Source organism: Polypterus senegalus, chromosome 5, assembly GCF_016835505.1.
Source record: "Polypterus senegalus isolate Bchr_013 chromosome 5, ASM1683550v1, whole genome shotgun sequence".
NCBI classification, from domain to species: domain Eukaryota; kingdom Metazoa; phylum Chordata; class Cladistia; order Polypteriformes; family Polypteridae; genus Polypterus; species Polypterus senegalus.
In genome coordinates, this window is record NC_053158.1 from 185,927,589 (window position 1) to 185,953,632 (window position 26,044).

Genomic DNA, 26,044 nt, shown 5'->3' on the forward strand with positions numbered 1-26,044 from the left:
GGACATTTTCACAAGTTGACATCAAGACATGCAGGAACAACGGAATTAATAACAGAATCAGTAATAACATCTGAAAAGTTCTTAGTACATGCTGAACTGATGCACTTCAAATGTTTTTGCAGGTCCTTTTTGTGCTTTGATGAGCTGTGGTGTCATATTCAGGTCTTCATTCATCATTCTGGCACCCACATAACCCACCTCTCCTGAGAATTCACCACTTTGGATACATGGCATCGTATCTGCATTGCTACGTGCTTAGAAAAACATTCTGCACACAACATGCAGCAAATAAATTGGCGTCTCTGTGGCTCATGTCACGTTTCCCAAGTATAAAGCAGGCTTGAGGGTCTCCTCAGATTTGTCATCTTGTTTAGGTGAGGGTGCTTATGTGATGATGTGGATCAGCAGAGTAGGACATAACAGAGGTGGGCATCTCTAAAGCTTCGGTCATACTGGCATTTGGCTCGTGTGTAAAATTTTCTTTTGTTATGTTTTTTTACATTCCCTTATAAAACTGCAGAAATCCCAAGTCATGTTAATAGCATAAAAAGAGACAAACACGCGGCTCAAACTGTTAATAGTTTATTCAATTTCTAACCAACACTATTGTCTATGGAAGCATTTATTTAAGGTGTCAGTTTTTGAGTTACTTATATCTTTCACGATACATTTGTTTGGGAAAAGTGATATTTATAAAAAGAATCTCATTCATAACTTCATTCATAATTATATCAGTTTAAGAAATACATTTAGTGTAAAAAAAAAAAAAAAAAAGATAAAAATAAGCAAGGGGTGAAGCCGATCAGCCAGCATCTGGACCTGTATAATCAGGACAAAGGTTTTAGTTGAACCGGCCCAGGCCGCCCACTTCCCTCTGTTAAATGCTGGACTCACTGGTGATTGGTGCCCACCTTCAGCTTACAGGCACAAGAGCCCCGGCTCAGAATGCCAGCCTTCACGAAAAAGCTGTGCCGGCTGGCAGTGCAAACCCACATTGGGGTTTAGGGGCTAACATGTTCTGTTTAGAACAACAGGATATAAGGCAGCATGCGTTTAGGTACCTGGGAAGATAAAATAAATGGTAAGGGGGATACACGTGGCAGAGGTGACGGGGAGGAACAGAAGAGACACTGTCTGCGAAACGTTATACACACCAGAGCAGCAATTGGGCACCATTTTAGTTCCTTGGGTGGCTGAAAATGTGACCTAAACCTTCTTGGCCCAAAAGCACCTATTCAGTCTGTAACATCCGGACCCCCTTGGTGCTCACTTAACAACCAGTCCAGGGGGATGCCAAACATAAAATTAAAAATGAGGATGTGCTGCACCAAAAAGGCCTGCTTTTGCATGAGGGCACTAACATGCTGGGAGACATTGCCCTCTGCTGGTGACAGGAGGTAGTATCCCAACTAATTAGGCACTCCACATTCTTGAGGAACGCTTTGCAGTTCATTTTCATTTAAACAGTTTCTTTTTTTGCTTTTGTTGACTCTATAATATTCAAACTCCCTGATCTGGGGGTTATAAAATAATACTTCGTAAAAACAGAAACAGAGTAAAGACTGGCAAAGGCACAGAAAGCTGCATTATTGATTGTGAAATTCTTTCACATTTCACATACTCTTTCCTGATTAACATTTTTGGTTTTCTTTCACTTTATACATTATAGATACATGATTGTGCAATTTAAGCCACTAGAGCGCAGGCCTTGAATCATATCGGAATGGCCCCGGAATTCCAGGGAATCGTGGGATCAGAGCCACTCCCCCTCTTCAACTGCGCTTTGTCGCCATCTGCTGCCGCAACTTTTCTCTCTTCTTCTTTTCCATTAATCTGTGGAAAGAGTTTGGGTACAGTCAGGAGTGGCTGCCATTCACCTCCAAACGTTATAACAATGCTTACAAGGTTTAGTCGGTCTGACTGTCAGAGACTCTCACACTCTAATAAACTGTCAGATGAGTACACACTTGAAAAATGACATAAATAATAAAAACGCTAAAATGCAATTTTAAAGGAATACTCTACCCATCCATCCTGCTGAATCCAAACACAGGGTCCTGCTGGAGCCAATTCCAGCCAACACAGGGCACAAGGCAGGAACAAATCCCGGCCAGGGTGCCAACCCACCGCAGGACACACACAAACACACCAAGGACAATTTAGAATCACTAATCCACCCAACCGGCATGTCTTTGGACTGTGGGAGGAAACCCATGCAGACACGGGGAGAACATGCAAACTCCACGCAGGGAGGACCCGGGAAGCGAAGTCAGGTCTCTGTACTCTACTCAAAAATGGTAGATTTGTATATGTCACTTGCCCCCTGTAGTTTGAAGTGGTGGCTGAGAAAAAAATTTTAATCTCATCCTTTCAGGGAAAACGGACGTGAAATTTTGGGTAGAAGGAGACCCAGTTAGTAAGCTGGGAAAGATCCCGTGCTTTTGTGGTCTTGGTACGTAACTTTGGAGTTTAGTGCTGTTGTAGTGTGACCCAAAGCCGCAAACAAGCAAGTGAATTGTGCTTCTTGGAGTCGAAGAAGAAGAACAGAGTTGCATATTAACTTAGACCACCTCGTGATCAGGTTTAATGGACTTGGGACGGTGGGCAATATTATAAAATGATTTTTTTTCCAACAAGATTAAATGTTATGTGAATCAGAAACATGTAAATTCCAAAACGTCTACACAAATGCAGTAGGAAAGGTACATCTAGAGTCCACTGCTGTGCTGATGCAGATTTTGTAAACGTCTTTTGGGTGCTGCCTTTTGAGGCAGTCGCCAACGCACAGCCCGACATCACAATTGTGATAGTAGAAGTGTGTTTCCTTGCACATCTTTCTCATATTTTTCCTGTTGCTTGCTCATGAAAAGTTAGGATGTCATTGCCTGATCCGCTGCTTATTGTACGCTACCACATTTGTGATTTCCACATTTCACTGATACACTTTGATGGTGAACAGTGCTTTAGGGTTAACGTCTTGATGGCCCTACACTCAATCACAGTTACTTTGCTTTTCTGTCACGCAGCTACTGTCGCACCACGTGACAAAATTCACCGGGCCTATCATGGAGTTTCGGTCATACGATGCCATATCATGCATTAGTTTTAATTTCCTTGTCAGTATCTGGTGATCAATTCACATTGTCATCATGGTGACTCGATTTGAACAATACTGCAGTTTCAGTTTGAGTAAAAGCTGCCCTTACGGCTTTTCTTTTGCCATTGTGTTTTTAGTTGAAAGCTCCACCCACTCATGAATATTAATGAGTTACTTTAGCGTGGTAAATGCATAGAAATATTAATGTTTTTTTTGGTAGCTTGAGGTTATTTACTTCACTAGATGGCAGTACAATACAATGTTATTAAGGCTTAAACATTTAAAGCAGATCAGCATGAGCTTGACTTGTGGTTAACTGTAATTGCATAGAATTCTGAGCCAGAGTCACGCTTGGGTTTAACGTCCAGGGAGTTAAGAAATCGCCTTAAAGTCTGCCTCAATTGACGGCACTTGTTACTGTTGTCTGATGCCCTGTAATTGCCTTTCTGGCTCCTGCTTTCATCAGCTACTATATATTTTTAGGTACAAAATGCTGCTCGGCCACTGGTTCAGAGAGTGTGCATTGAAAGATTCTGACAGTTTCATTCATTCCCTTGGAGTGTCATGGAGGTGTCTTCCAGATCTGATAGGAGATCTCCCACTATATGTATTATATAGAGCTTATGTTCTACAATGCATTCACTGATACAAATTTAAAAGCAGGAAACAATGGGCAGCACGGTGGCACAGTGGGTAGCGCTGCTGCCTCTCAGTTAGTCTGCATGGGTTTCCTCCCACAGTCCAAAGACATGCAGGTTGGGTGCATTGGTTAGTGTGTGTGTGCCCTGCAGTGGGCTGGTGCCCTGCCCGGGGTTTGTTTCCTGCCTTGCCCCCTGTATTGGCTCAGATTGGCTCCAGCAGACCCCCGTGACCCTGTAGTTAGGATATAGTGGGTTGGATAATGGATGGAAACGACAACACACTCACAGAGGCAGAAAAAAATTAGGAGTTGACAATTAATGTAACAGAGGAAACCATCGATGGGCATAAGAAGAAGATAAAGAATCCACACAGACACCCCCAAAATTCCATACTTGACACTATGTGAATCGTACGCTTGTGGGCACTGACGCTACTCAAGCAGTGTACTGACTATACCTGCACATGTACTTTGTGTAAATCTGGAGGATTCCACCAGGTGGCAATGCGAGACATCATCACAATAAGGAAACAACGTCCGGCTTTGCTGTGTTGTAAGTTGATGGAAGAAAGACGTTGAAGATAAAAATTCTTTGTATTCTGATGCTGTTGGAGAGGCATGGTATGTGAGACCTTTAAATGTATCGCGTCATTATGATGGGGAATATGCGGCATTTGTACTGCCTGTGAGAGAAATGGATAAAGACAGCACCAAGAATACTTTTGTGTGTCCATATTAAAATTTGATTAAATGATTAAATGCTTTATCGAAATATTCATCAAACATCGAAGAACGCACATTGATCCTGTGAGAGCTACAATGCAGTTTGCTGTCACATTGCTATCACAATCCCCACTTCTTTTCTCAGACATTTTTCGCTTTGCACGGACGTATCTGCCTCAAAATTGCCTCCATTTTGTCTTGCACGTTTCCAGATCCACTTTCAAAGAGCTGATACCAACTGTCCTGACAGGTCGTGTCTGTCACTATGGAGGTGTTGATAGTAAATGACGATGCTGATGTCACGTACCAAAAGTTGAACACACTACGCCCCTTCATATTTCTGCTGGTACCGCGACTTGTGCATGCGTCACGTTAATTTCTGACGACATGCTCAGAGGGCGCATCAGAAGAGCCCTGGAAATGCGTGGCAGCCATTTGAGCGTCAAGTATCACTCCGACTTAAAGCTACAAGGCAGCAGCTCTTACCACTGCCCCCCCACCAACCAAAGCCACTATTATGAAATTTCCCATTATGCTCCCTAAGTCATTAATGTGACTTTTTACATTTTAGGTCTACCTCTCTTCAAGACTCTCCAGATTAGCCATAAAGCACGTCAATGTGTCGTGTTCGCATTAACACCACTTGATGACGTCTCCATGTTATTGTCCTCAATCTATGTCTTGTATTCCGTCTTTTACTATTCTCATCTCTTTTTTTAACAGTTTCACGCTTGGCCTCCTTGTGCAGCACTCACCTCCGATTGCGGACTTCAGTCAGCTCCATGAGCTGCTCTTGGACTGCACGCAGCTCATCCAGTCGTTGTTGGTAGCGCTGATCGCAGGAGTTGCCCCTTTCAAAAGTAGAGACCTGGTTGGAGAGCTCGCTGGTCCGATCTCGCAGCTGCTGGATGGAGGAGTACAGGTTCTCATCGTCTTCCTCCTGAAACCAACCGACAAAGGAGCTGAAGCATAAACATTGCTAGCTGAAATCAGCTCCGAAGACTTTGGAAGGCTGATAGGTATATCCCCTGGTGGCATCTGGTCAGCTCCCTTACCTTAGCGTTGAGAATCTCGACATGCACAAGCAGTGCCGCCAGTTCCAGGTCTTCATTGTAACTGTTTTTCAGGGGGACAGAACGGTACCCTGCAATAGCACAAATACAAGGAGAAGAACAGCTTAAATAAGACAGTCGACTGGGATCAGTTCTGACATCGAGAAACCCACCCGCGACTCCCACTCACCTGTCTTCAGTGCTTTGACTGGGAAGATGGCCTGTGCTAGGAAGTTGGGGTCACTGAACATGTCCTCCTCGTACACCACAAAACGCAGAAAGGCAAACTCGGGGTTGTTGATGTCGAAGACAAACTGCTGCTGCATCCACACCGGGTTCAGGCCATTGTCCGCTGTCGTGAGGCAGAGAAAGATTCAAGGAGAAAATAAATGAAGCAAATCCAAAAGACAAGTTGCAAAGTACATGAAAACGAGAGATGAGGTGAAACAGAACACGGGGGCTGAATAGACGGAGACGCAGACAGGACAGAAGTGGCACAAATATCTCCTGTGGGAAACTGCGGCCAATTCTCCTAGTTACACAATAGCAGCCTATCACCGTCTGTCTTTAGAGGGCTGATTTTGATGGCCATGTTTTATTCTTTCTGATTTTTAGTGTGAGGTGATTGCACAGCGGAGCAAACGGCTTTGCCACCGCTGCGTGTGCTTCTTGCCTTACATCCAGTGCTGCTGGAATAACAGGAACGCTGGGGTTTGTACAACAATAAGACAAATATTACATTAGGGTTACTTGTTACTTTAAAAAGTGATCAGACTATGTGACGCGCATATTACTTTTTACGTGTTAACCTACTACTACTACCTACTACTACTCTCAAGATTGTGTTCAGGTCCTCAACATGGAGCTGGCGATTTCTGAAATATTGAGACAGATTGTTTCAGCCAGAAGGGATAATGCGATTCCCTGAACATCCCATCCATCAATCCATTATCCAACCCGCTATATCCTAACTACAGGGTCACAGGGGTCTGTTGGAGCCAATCCCAGCCAACACAGGGCGCAAGGAGGAACAAAACCCAGGCAGGGCGCCAGCCCACCGCAGGGCACACACACCAAGCATAATTTAGAATCGCCAATGCACCTAACCTGTATGTCTTTGGACTGTGGGAGGAAACCCATGCAGACACGGGGAGAACATGCAAACTCCACGCAGGGAGGACCCGGAAAGTGAACCCGGGTCTCCTTACTGCGAGGCAACAGCGCTACCTACAGCGCCACCGTGCCGCCTGCCCTGAACATCCATCCATCCATTCATCCATTTTCCAACCCGCTGAATCTGAACACAGGGTCACGGGGGTCTGCTGGAGCCAATCCCAGCCAACACAGGGCACAAGGCAGGAACCAATCCCAGGCAGGGTGCCAGCCCACCGCAGGCCCTGAACATTTGCCTCTGAAATGTATGTTGTTGACACTTCTGCTGCTGAAATACAAGCACAGACTCACAGGATGCATCAGACATGCGCAAACCACAAAATCCTAAAAGTGTAACCGGTTAAGGGTTTACACTGCCACATAATCGGGTTACTCGCGGAGTCATCTACCTCTGTTAATCAGGCTTCTCAGAGGCCTATAACCTGATTTCTCTCAACAGAATAAAGGTTCACAGGGCATTTTAGAAATCAGGTTTCTGGTAAAAATTGAAGTTTATGTAAACGCGCCTAATGAGACGAACGTTGGACTGCGTGATGAATCTTCATAATAGAAATCAGTCACTCAGAAAAACATAAAATGGCGGAGGAACGCAAACGCAAACATGGCACAATATGGCGTTGTGAATGTCATATAAAAGTAAAAATATTCATGTTCAATCAAAACGAAATGGGTGAAAAATAGCAAAAACATTGTGGAATCCTACTAAATAAACCAAGAGTGTAAAAATCGTAAGATGATTGTTAATGTAATTGTTTTGTGATTAAGACCTTTACAGGCCCTAAGCACTTAAAATCAAATCATATTATGTGATATCATCTAGTGTTAGTGGGCTTAATTCTGTTTTAATTTCTGAAAAAAGCTTTTAAACTGCATTTGAATTCAAAACAGAAACAAAAATATCATCCCTGGTTAAAATTGGGCAGACCATATTTGTAATTATTTTATTTTATACTGTATTGAACCTCAATGATTACTTTTTGTTTTGTGAGTGTTATTGAATGTTGCTGTCATCAAGTTCTGTTCTGTATATTATATTGTATTGACCTCCTTCTTTTGTTCAGCACTGTGACATCCGGAGCTGCTTGCATCGGTTCCCAGCCTACCTGGCTAAGAAGGGAGTCTCTCTCATCTTCCTCTGTTGAACTGCCTTTCCTGAGGTTTCTTCCATTTTTTCCCCTACAAGGTTTTCTTTTGGGAGTTTTTCTTTGTCTTCTTAGAGAGTCAAGGCTGGGGGGCTGTCAAGAGGCAGGGCCTGTTAAAGCCCATTAGTATAGCACTTCTTGTGTGATTTTGGGCTATATAAAAATTAATTGTATTGTATTGTATACATCTCATTATATTAGAATATCATTGAAAAGTTAATTTATTTCAGTAATTCAATTTAAAAAGTGAAACTCATACAGTATATTATATAAATTATATTACACAAAGAGTGATATATTTCAAGTGTTTATTTCTTTTCATTTTGCTGGTTATGGCCTACAGGTAATGAAAACTCAAAATATCTCAGAAAATTTGAGTCTTACATAAGATTTTTAATACAGAAATGTTGGCCTACTAAAAAGTATGTCCATGTACGCACTCGATACTTGGTCGGGGCTCCTTTAGCATGAATGACTATCAATGCAGCGTGGCATGAAGGTGATCAGCCTGTGGCACTGCTGAGGTGTTATGGAAACCCAGGATGCTTTGATCGCGGCCTTCAGCTCGTCTGCATTTTTGGGTCTGGTGTCTCTCATCTTCCTCTGGATAGATTCTCTATGGGGTTTAGGTCTGGCGAGTTTGCTGGCCAATCAAGCACAGTGATACCATGGTCGTTAAATCAGGTATTGGTACTTATGGCAGTGTTGGCAGGTGCCAAGTCCAGCTGAAAAATGAAATCAGCATCTCCATAAAGCTTGTCAGCAGAGGGAAGCATGAAGTGCTCTAAAATGTCCTGGTAGATGGCTGTGCTGACTTTGGACTTGATAAAACACAGTGGACCAACACCAGCAGATGACAGGGCTCCCCAAATCATCATTGACTGTGAAAACTTCACACTGGACCTCAAGCAACTTGGATTCTGTGCCTCTCCACTCTTCCTTCAGACTCTGGGACCTTGATTTCCAAATTGGATGCAAAATTAACTTTCATCTGAAAAGAGGACTTTGGACCACTGAGCAACAGTCCTGTCCGTTTTCTCCTTAGCCCGGGTAAGATGCTTCTGATGTGAACCAGTGGCTTGACACAAGGAATGTGACCGTTGTAGCCCACGTCCCGGATACACATGTCTCTGTGTGGTGGCTCTTGAAGCACTGACTCCTCTCAAGGCTGCGGTTATCCCTGTTCCTTGCGCACCTTTTTCTGCTGTCACATTTTTTCCTTCCACTCAACTTTCCATTAATCTGCTCGGATACAGCACTCTGTGAACAGCCAGCTTCTGTAGCAATGACCTTTTGTGGCTTCCCCTCCTTGTGGAGGGTGTCAATGACTTTCTTCTGGACAACTGTCAAGTCTGCAGTCTTCCCAATGATTGTGTGGCCTCCTGAACCAGGCTGAGAGACAGACCATTTAAAGGCTCAGGACACCTTTGCAGGCGTTTTGGGTTAAATAGCTGTGTGGAGTGGGACACCAGGAGTCTACAATATTGAACTTTTTCACATTATTCTAATTTTCTGACATATTGAATTTTGGGTTTTCATTAGCTACAAGCCATAATCAGCAAAATGAAAAGAAATAAATGATTGAAATGTATCACTCTGTGTGTAATGAATCTATATAATATACAAGTTTCACTTTTTGAATTGAATTACTGAAATAAATGTACTTTTCGATGATATTCTAATTTATTGAGATTCACTAAGTCTCACTGGATGACTGAATGGGACAAAAGACATGACCAATCGAGAAGGATCACATGAGCCTCACTGGACCTTGTAAGGGCAGTTTCCAGATTCAGATTTTGTTGTATTCCCACGATTAATATATATTATTAACCTCTATTATTACTGTTTTTGCTATGATATATATATACACTAGCTGAAATACCCAGCATTGCCCGGGAGGAAAATAAAGGTTTTTTTTAGTTGTTTGAGAAAAACATAATTAAAAAAAAACACAACTTTAAAAATAAAAATAAATTAACAAACAATAAACCTGGGTTCGCTTCCCGGGTCGTCCCTGTGTGGAGCTTGCATGTTCTTCCCCGTGTCTGTGGGTTTTCTGTGGTGGGCTGGCACCCTGCCCGGGGTTTGTTTCCTGCCTTGCGCCCTGTGTTGGCTGGGATTGGCTCCAGCAGACCCCGTGACCCTGGAGTTAGGATATAGCGGGTTGCATAATGGATGGATGGATAAAGACTCACTAATGTGCTTGTCTTGCGGTGTTGTATGTCTGTTATCATCCAGTTGACGCTCGGAACCGGACAACAGTATTTAATTTGAAAAACAACAGGGGCGCGGTGGTGCTCAAAAATAAAGAATGCTGGCAGTCACCTCCAGTTCAACCTCGTGTTTTTTTAATTGTATGAGAAAAACATAATTAAAAAAACACAACGTTAAGAATAAAAATAAATGAAGAAACAAAGACTCACTGATGTCTTTGTCTTGCGGTCTTGTATGTATGTTATCATCTAGTTGAGGCTTGGAACAGGCCAACTGTATTTAATTTGAAAAGCAACAGGGGTGCGGTGCTGTTCAAAAACAAAGAATGCTGGCAGTCGCCTGGTATATACTAACTGTGTAAGCACACAGGATCCTAGAAAATATTGAAATCGTCAGAACTACTCTGGGCATCTCTCTGCTAGAAGGATTCATGTTGCACGAAGTGCTCGTATCGTTTGTGCATTAGCAGCTAAGCGACTGTCTTTCTTAGGAGGTTTCCTTTTGCCGGTGTGCTGGCCTCACTGGCGTATCCTCGGAGCTGGAGCCCTCACCCCGAATCTACGTCTCACTTCCGGGCCGGACAGACACACACACACACACACACTTCCACGTGTAGAACTCTATGTAATTTCAAAAGCAACAGGGCGCTGTGGCACTCAAACATAAAGAATGCTGGCAATCGCCTCCAGTTTGCCCTCTGGTGGTCATTCCGAGTGTCAACTGGATGATAACATGCATACAAGACTGCAAGATCACCCCCACCCTACCCAGAAGGGGGTGGGTTGCGACTGATTTCTCCCTACAGTATTTTTAGTTGACCAATGAGGAACATGTGTACCAAGGTTCATGAAAATCGCGTCAGCCGTTATGCTGGAACATACATACATACTTTGTACATTGACTTTTATATATATATATATATATATATATATATATATATATATATATATATATATATATATTGCATAGTTTACTGTCAAATAATGCAAAAAGTATGCAACACGTGTTTCGCTCTCATTTGGGCTCATCAGGCGTACATACTCTACTGCACCCCTCTTGGGGATCGAACCTCGTTGCGTTAGCGGCAGAGATGAAGCCCCTTTACGCTGTGCCACGGTGGTTCCTTTATTTGACAGCCTGTAGTTCTGGAGTAATTACATTCATTGCGTTCGTAGTTTGAGTCCCGACCTGAATTGTGTGTGTGGTTACCTACCAGGTAACGCTTGTGGTTGGTCGGGATCTGCGATCTGCTTCTCGCAACTGAAGAGGGCACTGTGGCAGATGTTTGCCGAATGGCAGAACCAACCACAAGCGTTATCTGGTAGGTAACCACCCACACAATTCAGGTCGGGACTCAGGCTACGAATGCAATGAATATATATATATATATATATATATATATATATATATATATATATATGCATAGTCTGGGCTTTGGCTGGGCCACTCAAGGACATTCACAGAGTTGTCCTGAAGCCACTCCTTTGATATCTTGGCTGTGTGCTTAGGGTTGTTGTCCTGCTGAAAGATGAACCATCACCCCAGTCTGAGGTCAAGAGCGCTCTGGAGCAGGTTTTCATCCAGGATGTCTCTGTACATTGCTGCAGTCATTTTCCCTTTATCCTGACTAGTCTCCCAGTTCCTGCTGCTGAAAAACATCCCCACAGCATGATGCTGCCACCACCATGCTTCACTGTAGGGATGGTATTGGCCTGGTGATGAGCGGTGCCTGGTTTCCTCCAAACGTGACGCCTGGCATTCACACTAAAGAGTTCAATCTTTGTCTCACCAGACCAGAGAATTTTGTTTCTCATGGTCTGAGAGTCCTTCAGGTGCCTTTAAACTCCAGGCAGGCTGCCGTGTGCCTTTTACTAAGGAGTGGCTTCCGTTTGGCCACTCTACCATACAGGCCTGATTGGTGGATTGCTGCAAAGATGGTTGTCCTTCTGGAAGGTTCTCCTCTCTCCACAGAGGACCTCTGGAGCTCTGACAGAGTGACCATCGGTTTCTTGGTCACCTCCCTGACTAAGCCCCTTCTCCCCCGATTGCTCAGTTTAGATGGCCGGCCAGCTCTAGGAAGAGTCCTGGTGGTTTCGAACTTCTTCCACTTACGGAAGATGGAGGCCACTGTGCTCATTGGGACCTTCAAAGCAGCAGAATTTTTTCTGTAACCTTCCCCAGATTTGTGCTTCGAGACAATCCTGTCTCGGAGGTCTACAGACAATTCCTTTGACTTCATGCTTGGTTTGTGCTCTGACATGAAATGTCAACTGTGGGACCTTATATAGACAGCTGTGTGCCTTTCTAAATCATGTCCAGTCAACTGAATTTACCACAGGTGGACTCCAATTAAGCTGCAGAAACATCTCAAGGATGATCAGGGGAAACAGGATGCACCTGAGCTCAATTTTCAGCTTCATGGCAAAGGCTGTGAATACTTATGTACATGTGCTTTCTCAATTTTTTTATTTTTAATAAATTTGCAACAACCTCAAGTAAACTTTTTTCACGTTGTCATTATGGGGTGTTGTGTGTAGAATTCTGAGGAAAAAAATAAATTGAATCCATTTTGGAATAAGGCTGTAACATAACAAAATGTGGAAAAAGTGATGCGCTGTGAATACTTTCCGGATGCACTGTAGATAGATAGATAGATAGATAGATAGATAGATAGATAGATAGATAGATAGATAGATAGATAGATAGATAGATAGATAGATATATAAGATAGATAGATAGATAGATAGATAGATAGATAGATAGATTATTTATTAATCCCAAGGGAAGAAATTCATATACCGTATATACTTTTGTAACTGTTTCATTCAATGTGGGAACCTGTTTCCACTGCACCATTTGCAGTTTTGCACCATATGGCTCATGGTAAATCAGGTAATGGAAAATGTTAGTGGTGCCTCCCCTTCCCTTGATGGCCTAAGCACATGTGTAACTTGCTTAATGGTTAATCTATTTTTAGGACCTGCAGTACAGAAGAAAGCCTGCCACATTGTGCCATATGGCATGCATTTCGTAAAGTAAGGACTGACTATCACGATATCCTGAACATTTCATGAGAACTTCATAAACTATAAAACGATACACCCGCCACCCTGTATAAATATCGAGGCTCACATTCTAAACGACTACTCGCTCATACTTACCGACCACATCCGTCTTGCACTTGCTGTTGTCGTAGTCCCCTCCACATACTTCTACTTCCACGAAGGGGCACACAATGCTCCGGCCATTCTTGGGCAAGTGTCGGGCTCCTAAGATCTACAACGCAGCCAGAGATTACAGTTAGAGGACAATGTGAGGAATGAGGGAGAAGAGCAGTGGTCTCCATCATGATCAGAAGTGAGTGGTCACAAATGACTTGGTTTCTTTGACCAGTTGATTTTTTTCTACAACAGCTCATGTGTCAACATCGGATGTGAAAGGACAGGGTAGAGCTGGAAAACATCAGTTATGCGCTTTGTGCATTTGTAGGCCTCAGTAACTCACAAATACTTTGTAACTGTTGTAAACACAAAGATGGCGTTTATGGGTGGGCTGGTGCAGTGTTGTTACACGTGGCTGGGCCGTGCCTTCCACTGAGCGGTGACTCAGCGTAACTTGTTTCCATTTCTTGACCTTGTGCTGTGCTGTAAAAACTATTCACTCCTTGGCAGTTTTCACACTTTACTGTTATATAACATTGACTTATGGTAGACATAATGTGGCCTTTTTTGAAACTGATTAACGGAAAACAACTCTATAATATCAAAGTGAAAACAGATCTCTGGAAAGTGGTCTACATTAGTTACAAATATAAAACACAAAATAATCAATCACGCAAGTCTTCACGTCCTTTAGTATGACACACTTGAGTCATCATTGGTGCAGCCAGATTGTTTTAGGAGTCATACAATAATTTCAATGGAGACCCCCTGCCTGGGGTTTCATCTGATTGGAGCCTAAATGCACCTGTAGGTATCTTGAAGGACCAACTTGGATTGAGTCAGCATGGTGGTCTGACATACACAATGAAGACAAAAGAACACACCAGACAACTTTGTGAAGGGTTGACAGGGGATGGAGACACTGAATATGCCATGGAGTCCAGTTAAGAAATACAAAGAGTATGACAGACCTGTAAATCTGCTAGAGCAGGCCATCCACAAAAACGGAGAGATTGTGCAAGAAGAAGACGAGTGAGGGAGACCACCAAGACACTTCTGACTCTGTGCAGACAATGGTTGCCCGGATTCTTTACCCTTTGCAGCTTTATTGGAGAGTGGCAAAGAGAAGAAAATGCACACAACATCTCGGCAGAAGGGACATGGGAGGCTCAGAGGTCAGCCAGAAGAAAGTCCTATGGCCTGATGAGACCAAAACTAAGCTTTATGCCCATCAGACTACACGCCACGGTTGAGCACATTATCAAAACCACACATGAAGGATGGTGGTGGCAGCATCAGGCTCTGGGGACAATTCTCTGCAACAGGCCCTGGAAGACTTGGGAACATGGTGGGGGAAATGAGTTTGTCAAAACACATGGAAATCATGAAGGAAAACCATCACCTTGGAAGAAGATTTGTAATCCAGCAAGACAACAAGCTCAAGGATAAAGCCAAAGCTACACAGGAATGGCTTCAAAACAACAATGTGCATGTCCTGGAGTGGCCAAGCGCTCAATCCATGTTAAGAATTTGTGGCTGCACGTGATAGATAAAGGCTATTCACTCGCAAACTCCATGTGATCTTAACAGAGGTTGAGAAGTTTGGCAAAGACAGCCAACAGAGAGAAAGCCCTGTGCACACAGACTGAAGGCCGTCATGGCTGCCAAGGGTGCACCTACTAAATACTCACCTGAAGGGTTACCAGTTCTGTCAACTACATACAATCAATTATTTTGTGTTTTATATTTGTTATTACTGCGATGGTTTGGACATGTGCAGAGGAGAGATGCTGAGTATATTGGGAGAAGGATGTTAAGGATAGAGCTGCCAGGTAAGAGGAGAAGAGGAAGACCTAAGAGAAGGTTTATGGATGTGTTGAGAGGGGGCATGAAGGTGATGGGTGTAACAAAACAAGATGGAGAGGACAGAAAGATATGGAAGAAGATGATCCGCTGTGGCGACCCCTAACGGTAGAAGACAAAAGAAGAAGAAGATATTTGTTATTATTTACACCAGAGATATGTTTTAACTTTGACATTAAACAGTTTGTTTCTGTTGTTAAGGGTCAAAAACTCCACTGGGATTCAGTGTTGTATAAAAACTCAAAGAAGTGGCAGTTCAGGGTGTTGTGTGTAGGTGGGAGCAGAATTGGCTCAGACACGAGAAGGTGAAGGTGCAAGGAACCTTATTTGAAATTGGTGATGTTAAGAGTGGTGGTCCACAGGGGTCAGTGGTAGAGCTGCTTCTATTTTTAATATATATAAATGATTTGGATAGAAATATAAGTAACAAGCTGGTCAAATTTGCAGATGATACCAAGATAGGTGGAGTAGCAGATAATTTGGAATCCGTTATATCATACCAGAGGGACTTGGATAGTAGACAGGCTTCTCAGATTTGTGGCAGATGAAATTTAATGTCAGATAATGTAAAGTATTACACATAGGAAGTAAAAATATTAGTTTTGAACACACAATGGAAGATCTAAAAATCAGAACCAAACCTTATGAGAAGTACTTAGGATTCATAGTGGACTCTACGCTATCAACTTCTAGACCGTGTTCAGAAGCCATTAAGAAGGCTAACAGAATGTTAGGTTATATAACGTGATGTGTGGAGTACAAGACCAAGGAGGTTCTGCTCAAGCTTTATAACACACTGGTGAGGCCTCATGTGGACTCCGGTGTGCAGTTTTGGTCTCCAGGCTACAAAAAGGACATAGCAGTGCTAGAAAAGGTGCAACGAAGACCGACTAGGCTGATTAGAGGACTACAGGGGATGAGTTATGAAGAAAGATTAAAAGAGCTGAGCCTTAACAGTTTAAGCAAAAGAAGATTAAGAGGAGACCTGACTGAAGTGTTTAAAATTATGAAGAGAATTAGTCCAGTGGATCGAGACTGTTATTGTAAAATGAGTTCATCAAGAACACGGGGGCACAGTTGGAAACTTGTGAAGGGTAAATTTCACACAAACATTTGGAAGTTTTTCTTTACACAGAGAACCACAGAATCATAGAATAAGTAGTTTGGTAGACTCTAGGGATATTTAAAACTCAACCCCTTGATGTTTTATTTAGAATTAAGTGGATAGGACTGGCAAGCTTTGTTGGGCTAAATGGCCTGTTCTCATTCAGATTGTTCCAATATTCTAAAAAACAAAATGTAAGAACGTCTGAGGTGATCAGTATACTTTTTATAGGCACTGCATTTCTGTCTGTATTTGTGACAGGAAGGTCCTAGACCTCCATTTCCAGAAACCTTTTCAGCATTGTGAGGTTTTAAACATGAAAGACAAACAATCTTAGACTTTGGTTTAATGTCTGCAATTGTGCAGAGCAAATGTAACAAGCGGCCGTACTCCTCAAGCCTGCCTTCCTGTGTGTGACTGTGGCTGTCGTCATTTTTTGGGTCACACAGTGTGTAACATTTGCAGGGTTTGGTTTTCAGCAGGTGGCACAGTTGTTATATGACCCCTTTTCCTCCCTGACAGCTTCCATCTCACTCTATCCCCCCACCCCAGTTTGTGTCTTTTCATTTTCCAGTTCCACTTATACCATTTCCACCCGAAATTAAAAAGCCTTATTTATCATTTATCACTGATTACTTTGAATAAAGCCATATTGTTTTGGGTTTAAGTTCTGTTCATCAATATTAAGCATCCATCCTAGCGTTTAGCTGGTTACATTTTGCATGTTTTAAAATGCATGCCAAGGTGCCCACTGCAAGCCAGTTAGTGCATTTTAAGATAGTTTGGCTATGTACCAACCTCGGCTCTTGGTCACTTTTACTGTGGCCCTTTGTGCCAACACATATAAAGGTTCAGTGCATCAGTTTAAGTGCTTATGGACAGAATCAGCTAATCAGGTACTGAAAATGAGTGAAACGTTTAGTCCTCTAAGGGAGAGCAGCAGACTTCTAGAGGCTCGGCCAGGCCTTGTGGTCTCAGATGTTCGTTTTTAGAAATCTTGAGGCTATTCGAAGTGTTACCGTCAAACCCAGATTTACTGAAACAGGACTGACCTGCAGCTGGATGGTGATGGGCTCCACCAGTTTCAGGGTGCTTTTATCAAAAGGGTCGAAGAGGTCATCCCTCATGATGCCAGGCTGCAGGACGTATCCAGTGCGGGCGTTCAGCATGAACAGCGACTGGTTCAGCTGCATCGGCTTATCTGCAAATACAAACCACATGTACACAATCTTGGAGATGACCAGGATTAGTCTAGCAAGGTTTTTAGGAGCGAGATGTCCAAGCTACACCAGAGTGCACCGTTTGGTGAGTGCAGTGAGTGTGTAGTAGTGCTACCTCTGGAAGGACTCCATTTCCCAGCAGCCCCAAAGGGTATTGCCCTCATTGGATGTCTGAAATAGGTGCAGGGGCTGTTGGGGAGAAAGAAGAGCCAGCGGGAAACTTGAAAAGTTGCCGGCGAAGCAGCAAGAGGAGGTCTGTGTTTCTGTGTATCCCAGAGTCCCGTCCAACGTAACCTCTGTGAAGTCATTTATACCCTGGATTGTTTCTCGACAGGATGAATGGACTTCCTTGTGCCTGCCTGTCGTGTGAGTAGTGGTGGATTCGTCGTCGTGTGTCTTCGGAGGGAACGCTCCCACAAATCTCACCCCTCACTGCTCAGGACTACTGGTGTACTATGTTGAGCCTGTATATTCTTGAAGACCGAAGGTTATATTTAGGTCTGAGATACAGTATATCTAAGACATCGCACGTTGTTTGTGCCTATGACACATACTGTACGTCTCTTGAAGTACTAGGGAAAGCGGACTGTGCATGTGTTATTCATATGGTACTGGTGTGGGTTAAAGTGCTAGGGAATACCGTCCATGTATACACGTCTTTTATACGGTGCTTTTGTGGTTAGGGTCTGTGTGTATGCATATATCTATGTATGTGTGTGTTAATCTTAATGTGCAACAGTAGACCAACCTGGTAACGAACCTGTTAAGATCATATAATCCCTAGGAAAAGCAAATAAGGGTAATCAGTGGGGAATATCACAATAACTAAGATCATATCAAGGAATTAAATGTTCTTTGCTCTCATAAAAAATGCCTACCTGGGGTTTGAAAGTTGAGGGCAACCAGCTGACTTCCACACAACCACATAGGAAGGGGGTCATAATTGGATGAGTCCAGCCGTTGACCCTTGGGATAAATGCGAGACAGCTGTCTTCGATTGTACTGCAGGAACTTCTTGCCCTTGCTACGGTTGGCATACTTCTCTGCCTTGGTTTCAGGGAATGAAGACATGTCCCGGTAGCAGGCCTTTTCTGTACCAATCTCTGAGAAAAGAAAAGAAGGAGTCAGTTAGACTTGACCATTGCTTGTAGATCACTGGATTCTTGACAGTTAGTCTTCTTCCTGGCTTAGATGCAATGCAAGAGTTGAGCAGCCTTGTAAATTGTCAGCAGTTATACGGGCCAAACCTGACATAACCGTGAAGGGTAAAGCACTAGTGAGTGCGTTTGCAGTTTATGTCAGCCAGTCTGCTGCTGCTTTTTCTATAACATGTCATTGACTTGAGAAGGTCCTTTCAATTTTGTTTTCCTTTAGTCTTTAATTGTCAAAAATGTGTGAATTGAAGATAAAGACCCTACCTTGAATTTCAAGATTCTAAAATACTTACTAATGCATTTGTTTTTTCTCGGCTAGACTACTGAAATGCCCTCTTTACTGGAGGACCTACAAAAGTAATAGAACGTCTACAGCTCGTCCAGAATACTGAAGGCAGAGCCCCGAAACACAGCAGAAAGAGGGAACATATTACACCTGCTCTGGCGTCTTTGCACTGGCTGCCCATTGCAGTTAAGATTTACAAGTGCTCCGAGTAGTGAGAAAAGCGTTAAATAAATGTCAAGAATTATTATTCAGAGTTGATTTTAAAATTTTACTACTGTTTACTGTTTAGGCACTTAATGATTTAACACATACATCTCAGAATCCTTGGGCGGCACAGTGGTAGCGCTGCTGCTTCGCAGTAAGGAGACCTGGGTTCGCTTCCCGGGTCCTCCCTGCGTGGAGTTTGCATGTTCTCCCTGTGTCTGCATGGGTCTCCTCCCACAGTCCAAAGACATGCAGGTTGGGTGCATTGGCGATTCTAAATTGGCCCTTGTGTGTATGCCCTGTGGTGGGCTGGCTTCCTGTATTGGCTCCAGCAGACCTCTGTGTTTTGATTCAGTGGATTGGAAAATGGATGGATCTCAGAATCCTTAACCAAATATGTCCTGTGCAGAGATTTATGATCATCTAGTGCTGCTCTTCTGATTGCTCCCAGAGTTAAATAAAAGAAGAGAGGTGAAGCAGCCTTTGATTTTTACATTAATTGACTTGACTGATGCCTTCAACCAAGGCGACTTTTAAGACTCAATTAACATTTAAGATACAATTCATAACATTTTTCAGTAAGATGAAGTGACTTCGTCGTGTTGTCGACAGCAGGATTTGAACCCACACCCTCAGGGTTTGAAGTCCCAAGCCTTAACCACAACACCACAATGTCTGTGTGTGCGTCCCCCATGACAAAGCTGCATGTAAAAGTAATGTAGTGTGACTTGGTATTGTTGAAATATGGAAACACTTGGACTAGACGTTTACTATTTGGAGGTTTCTCTAGCTAAACGCACAAGATAAATTAATGCTGCCTTGCAACAAGAACTCCAGGGTTCACGTCCGGGGGACTCCATTTTACATTTCAGACTATTTACTAGGTAGACCTAAACTGAATGCCCCAAATCCCATCTCCAGCTCCCATATGTTCACCCTAACCACTGTCAGGCTTGACCGCTACTGTAGTTTATAACGTCCCTTTTTCTTTTTACTTAATTAGAAATTTGACAGAGTAGCAGAAAAGACAGGAGAGAAAGTTACACGTTTTATTCAAACAACTTAAGATTTCCAGTTGTGCCCAAAATATAAGCAGAGTAAAATGAGTGCTGGGAAACGTCATATCTCCTTATAACAAGCAGTTTAACTTATTTGCTGAAGCTACCAGGAGGCCCTGGGATGGAAAGGCAAAGACACAGTATGGCGCCTCAGTGAATGTGACGGCAGGGATATCAGCATGGCCGTCTGTATGAACAGAGCAGCGGAGACACTGAGCTGCAAGTCCAAATGGATGCTATTCCTGCATGGAGTTTGTATCTTCTCCCCCTATCCACATGGGATTCCTTCCACAGTTCAAAGTCATGCATGTTACGGGGACTGGTGATGCTAAATTGGCCCTGATCTTTGTTTGCACCCAGTAATGGACTGGCGACGGTCTGCGGATTGTGCCTGTTGCTTGCTGGGTTAGACTCCCACTTCTGTACAACCCCTGCTCTGGATTAGCTGGTTTAGAAAATGGATGAATAAGCAGTTGTCTTGTTTTTATGTAACCTTTTTATTTTAATGGCTAAGTGAAGACACAGAGTTTCTCTTACTTTCCTCGTCAAAAGGCACAGGCCGACAGTACACAACCAGTTCGGACAGCTCCAGCGCAATCTTCTTCCTGCGTTCCATCTGTTTGCCTTCTTGCATCTTATAGAATAAAAGGGAATAAAAGAAAATCATTTATTTTGATCAAACCAAGAACTTTGAACTACAGAAGAAAAGAAGAAAACAATGTGAGGTATAACTTATTAAGAAAAAAATGAACACGGAGCATAAGAGGAGTGTCTGCTCCGTCGTCTATCGGCGTGTTTCCCAAACCTGGTCCAAAAATTACAGTTGAAACCGACAGCAGACACAAGTGCCGATAACAACTTGTCCTAACAAGGAGCTGCTAATTCACAACGATTCACATCATAGCAGACAATGTGAAGGAAAGCAGAGAGAATCTCTAATAATTTTAGAAAAAAGTATTTGTGATTATAAACTAGAGATGGGAAAATGATACCAAAATGTCGAAGCTTGTGTCAGTCAATCTGAAGCGTAGTGAGTGAAATCACTGTGTCGGAACTTGTGGCAAAATACTGCTGTCACGTGACCTGTGACGTTTGAAGCTTCGAACGTCATCAGTACTTCACAGCGCACTTCATCAGTTTGACAGCTTTGGCGCTAAATTAACCGGCAGCCCAAATACAATGCGTAATTCTCATTCAACGATGTTGGGTTGTGGGGAGAGAGAGATCTGCAGAACTTTGGTGACAGATGGCGACTAACAGCGGAAAACGGTGTTCAAACGTTTGGGAGCACTCATACTACCGAATAAGGTAGAATATGTTGCCTCCTTACGGTCTACATTTTATGTTCTGTTTAGAATTTTATTACACTGTTAAATGAAATGTACGGAAGCCAAGAGGACGTACAATATTGTTATTTTTTTATTGTTTTTTTTTTGAGATAACAGACTAATTTTATCGAGATCTCGATGAAACAAAAGATCTTGTTTTCTCGAAATTATGAAATAATTGTATCTAACGTTTAATGTCTAGCTTATTGAAGCCATGTCATGTTTGAAATGGCAGAAGAACAGAACTGTATTGATCAGCGCGTCACATTTTTGTTCAATCAAGGGCTGACGCTGTAGAAGGAAAATTTTTTTTATTAGCATAAGAGAATAGCAAATTAGCATATAAAGTCATAAAAAGTAATTAAAAGCTTCTAATACATTAGATTAAACATAAATTAGAATATAAAAGCAAATACGATAGATCTGGCAAATATTTAATTAAAAATCAGTTATATTGCATTATTTTATAGGCTTACATTAAATTTTCCAAAGTAAACAAAAGAACAGCTAAATTGATGCAGCGAAACCAGTTTTGGACAGGATAAGAGTTTGAGGACACCTGTGATTCTGTGAAGGCTAGGAAGAGATAACATAGAGAGGGGGCCTCTAAAAGCAGCTGGATTGCTGAATCAGCAGAAAGGCAACAAAAGGCCTTTGCTGCAAGCAAGGTCACACTGTAATGCATGAAGAGAAAATCTTAGCAAATTCAGGCTTTAGCAAACATATTAGAAGAATATATTAGCAATTAACTTTAGTGTAGAAATTAAGACAAATCAAGCATGGCAAGCAATGATCAAATGAAAGCACATACTATACTTCTTTTTAATTAAAGCTTAAGCTTCAGGTCACTATAGTAAAAAGTTTGGAAAGCCTAAGAGAGGAAAACCCATATATCGATAAGAAGCCTTGGCCAGTTAGAAAAAATGGGAACAGAATAGAAAGATAACGCATTCCACAAGGAGACCAGTCTAATAGGAATAGTAAGGAGATAATAAGGGTTCCCATGGAAACTCAAGATTTGGTCGGATGGGAGTAAAAGGGAGTCAGCGGAGGTAAGCAAACAAGCTCATTCGAGCAAGGTTAGAAAAGATAGGAAATTACATCAGAAAAGTTCAAAGATGGAAAGAGGAAGTCTTCCACCCAGTCTTAGACCAATCAGAATAAGCCAAACAGACACCAAGAGGAACAATGGACAGTTGAACCAGGTGCAGAATGAGCTAATTGAATGAGCCAAAATGATAAGAAATTGTTATAAAAGCTTCAATGGCTGTAATGATCGTCGCTCAATCTCATTCGGCTGTATTGGGTCGAGTCCGTGTTGTTGATTTATTGCAATAAAGCCTTAAAACTCTGTCTGTCTATCTCGAGTCCTAATAGCCTTTATTTTTAGGTAAAAAGCCTTCTGATGATGAATTTTTCGCCACGACAACGCAGGCTGAAATATGTTTATGCCTTAGTTTAGAAAATAATAACGTTAGTGTTCGTCATTTAAGAAGACGTTTAGCAAGGCTTCAGCTGTATAGGCGTCGCAATCTAAGCGAGCCTGATGCCAGGAGCAAAGGTTAAGTTCGTTTTCTCAAGATAGCGATAAAATTATTCTGTTATCTCAAGAAAACAAATTTTCATTTTCTCGACATCTCGATAAAATTAGTCTGTTATCTCGAGAAGACAATTTAAAAAAAATAATGACATTGTACCTCCTCTCTTGGCTTCCATAGAAATGATAAAATTATCCTGTCTCAATAATACAATACTGTGTATGTGCGGTGTTTGCTGTGCACGCAAGAGTTGTCTTACAACAGGGGTGGGCAAAGTCATTCCTGGAGGGCCGCAGTGGCTGCAGGTTTTTGCTGCAACCCATTTGCTCAATAAGAAGCCCTTATTGCTTAAGCAATAATTCTTAATTGCTCCTTATTAGTTACAAATGACAAAAGAGACCAGCATTTCTCCATTTAGCTTGTTTCCATTTACACCTCTGTGTGTATTTATTGTGCACTATTTGGTTTAATTAAATAGTTGGAAGGAAAGTGAAGAGAAAAAAGTGAAGGACTGAGAATAACTCATCAGTTTTGGACTTCAGATCATTTGGATGACATCCTTGGAAATCTACAATATGAGAATGACCTGAAATGGCAGAGTTAAAGCACTAACAAGCCATTAAATTAAATTATTGGCAAGGATTGCTTTGTAATTAAGCAGCTGGATTGGAATAAAAACCTGCTGCCACTGCGGCCCTCTGGGACTGACTTTGCCCATCCCTGTCTTGCAACAACAACACGTCATCCATGTTGAGACACCTGCGTCACCATTGTAAAGCTGCAGCAGGCAATATCTCTGGTATGTCTTTTTAGTGCAGTGATTCAAAATTAAAAAAAAAAAAAATTCTCTAAATCCTAAATCTGCTTGAAATAAAGCTTCAGACATTTTATCCATCATACTCAAACCAAGTTATAGTCAGTCAGTCATTTTCCAACCCGCTATATCCTAACACAGCGTCACAGGGTTCTGCTGGAGTCAATCCCAGCCAGCATAGGGCGCAAGGCAGGAAACAAACCTGGGCAGAGTGCCAGCCCACCGCAGGGCACACACACCCACCCACACATCAAGCACACACTAGGGACAATTTTAGGATCGCCAATGCACCTAACCTGCATGTTTTTGGACTGTGGGAGGAAACCCACGTAGACACGGGGAGAACATGGAAACTCAGGTCTGCTAACTGCGAGGCAGCAGTGCTACCACTGCGCCACCGTGCTGCCCAACCAAGTTATATTTGTTCTTAAATTGAATCTGGGATGTGTCTTGTATTTGCACATTAAGTCTGCCATTATACTACTATCCTCTTGTAGAGATGGCACAGAACACTTACTTCTGGTATAGTGCCAAAGTCTCCTCTAAGAAATATATTCATTATTTAATGTCTAATGATTGTGTATTCATTAAATAGTCTAAATGGACAAGGACCTTAGCAGAATAAAATGAACACAAACTTTTCTGACATTTTACTGGTGACATGAGACTAAAACAGTGAGTGTTGCTTCACTTGCCTTGACCTCAGTTAACCACCAGGTGTCGCTGTTCATACTGGGGCTGAGGCTTTAAACCTTCAAATCTTTTTCGGCACAAATAGAAAGAAAGCCTCAAAGCTTCATGAGGCTTCATTTTTTAATCACTATTAAAAACATAAATCTGTAATCGATAGAAAAATAAGCTAAACTCAGAGATGATATCTCTGCATGTTGCGATTGCAAGGTCAGTAGCAACCTCATGACCAATAGAGGGCTGCACTTGAGTCTTGAGTTTAACTCCAGTTAGGGCTTCCTTAGGTCACTAGGCAGGACAATAGAGTCTCGCTGTGGTGAGTTTGAAATCCCATAAGTCACTGGGGTTGACAACTTTTCAGGGCTCCCTATGGCTCTGTCTCTCTGTGTAGGAGTTTGGAGACTCCTCAGACCTTTTAATGATGATTGTTGGGGTTTACCCAGAAGTCCCATCCATTATGTGTCTGCTGAAAAAAATCAAGCATTGCCCTAAAATGGACAGTTGGGAAAATAATAGAATGGAGCTGCAAACGTTATGTGAAGTGTCTCAGGTATCAAACACAAAACAAAAGGCAAAAATACAGGCGAGGGTCCAGAGCCAAAAAAGTTCAAGAAGTCAAAACAAGCACAAGCAAGCGATCTGTTTGTTTTTATCCAAAACTAGTATGTTGCTTACTCCATAATGGCCTGATTTGTGATGACACTCACAAAGCAACGTCTGTCGAGTCCCATGGTTACCACGTTAAGTGCCTTGAGCATGGGAAAGGTGCTATATAAATAAAATGTATTATCATTATTATTATTATTAGTGATCAGCAAAACGATTTGCCCAAAACTGAATTTGCAGCAAAAAGCTTGTGAGCTTGTGTGACGCTCACATAAGAAGAAAGGCGTCTAGATCCCCTCTGACAACGTCCTCGTGCATTCATTCTAAATGTCATTTACTATTTCAATAAATATCTGTAAACACAGTAGATGTCACATAGAGCTGAGCCAAAAGGCAGAGCTCGCAACTTACAGGCCGATCCACATTCCCACCCTTACCTATGGGCACAAGTGGCTAATTTCTGAAAGAACTCGATCACATGACTACAAGAACTCGATCACATGACTGAAACAATCAGAACACAGATACCTGTACAAGCGGTAGAAATGAGCTTCCTTTGCAGGCTGTCTGGGCTCGGCCTTAGAGACAGGGTGAGGTGCACAGACATTTGGGACGAGTGTAAAGTAAAGATGCTGCTCCCCCACATCGATACAAGCCAGTTTAGATGTTTCTGAATAGGACGTCTCCCCAGGCCCGGTCCTAGAGGCGAAGCCGCCGTCGTGCCATTTAATTTCAGCCGCCCCTCACCCTATGATACCTTCACTCGTTTTCTAAACCAGTGTATTTAAAATTTAAAATTTTCGCAACTTCCTTAATGTCAAAAAAAAATTAAAGAAAATTTCTTCGTAGGTAGAAGAAAACTTGACTTACGCATTTAACGTATTGCCGACAAGTTTAACTAATTCATCAGTAAAATTCCGATTAACACTACAAAAACTTTTGATTGATGTGCTGCGTACTTGAGCTACCACAA

The 26,044-nt window shown here is 42.4% G+C and overlaps 1 protein-coding gene across 2 annotated transcripts in view; it reads right to left on the reverse strand.

The window, feature by feature from the left end:
* Positions 1-566: 566 nt before the first annotated feature.
* Positions 567-26,044, reverse strand: part of LOC120529699 (1-phosphatidylinositol 4,5-bisphosphate phosphodiesterase gamma-1-like) — a 224,286-nt gene continuing 198,808 nt past the window's right edge. For both annotated transcript variants that reach the window (XM_039753754.1, XM_039753755.1), the window contains 8 exons: positions 20,633-20,729; positions 18,272-18,496; positions 17,226-17,374; positions 13,206-13,320; positions 5,703-5,864; positions 5,516-5,604; positions 5,216-5,400; positions 567-1,833 (listed from right to left, as the gene is read on the reverse strand). In XM_039753754.1, the coding sequence (XP_039609688.1) occupies positions 1,773-1,833; positions 5,216-5,400; positions 5,516-5,604; positions 5,703-5,864; positions 13,206-13,320; positions 17,226-17,374; positions 18,272-18,496; positions 20,633-20,729 (1,083 nt within the window). In that variant the 3' untranslated portion in view covers positions 567-1,772. The remainder of the gene's footprint in view (positions 1,834-5,215; positions 5,401-5,515; positions 5,605-5,702; positions 5,865-13,205; positions 13,321-17,225; positions 17,375-18,271; positions 18,497-20,632; positions 20,730-26,044) is intronic.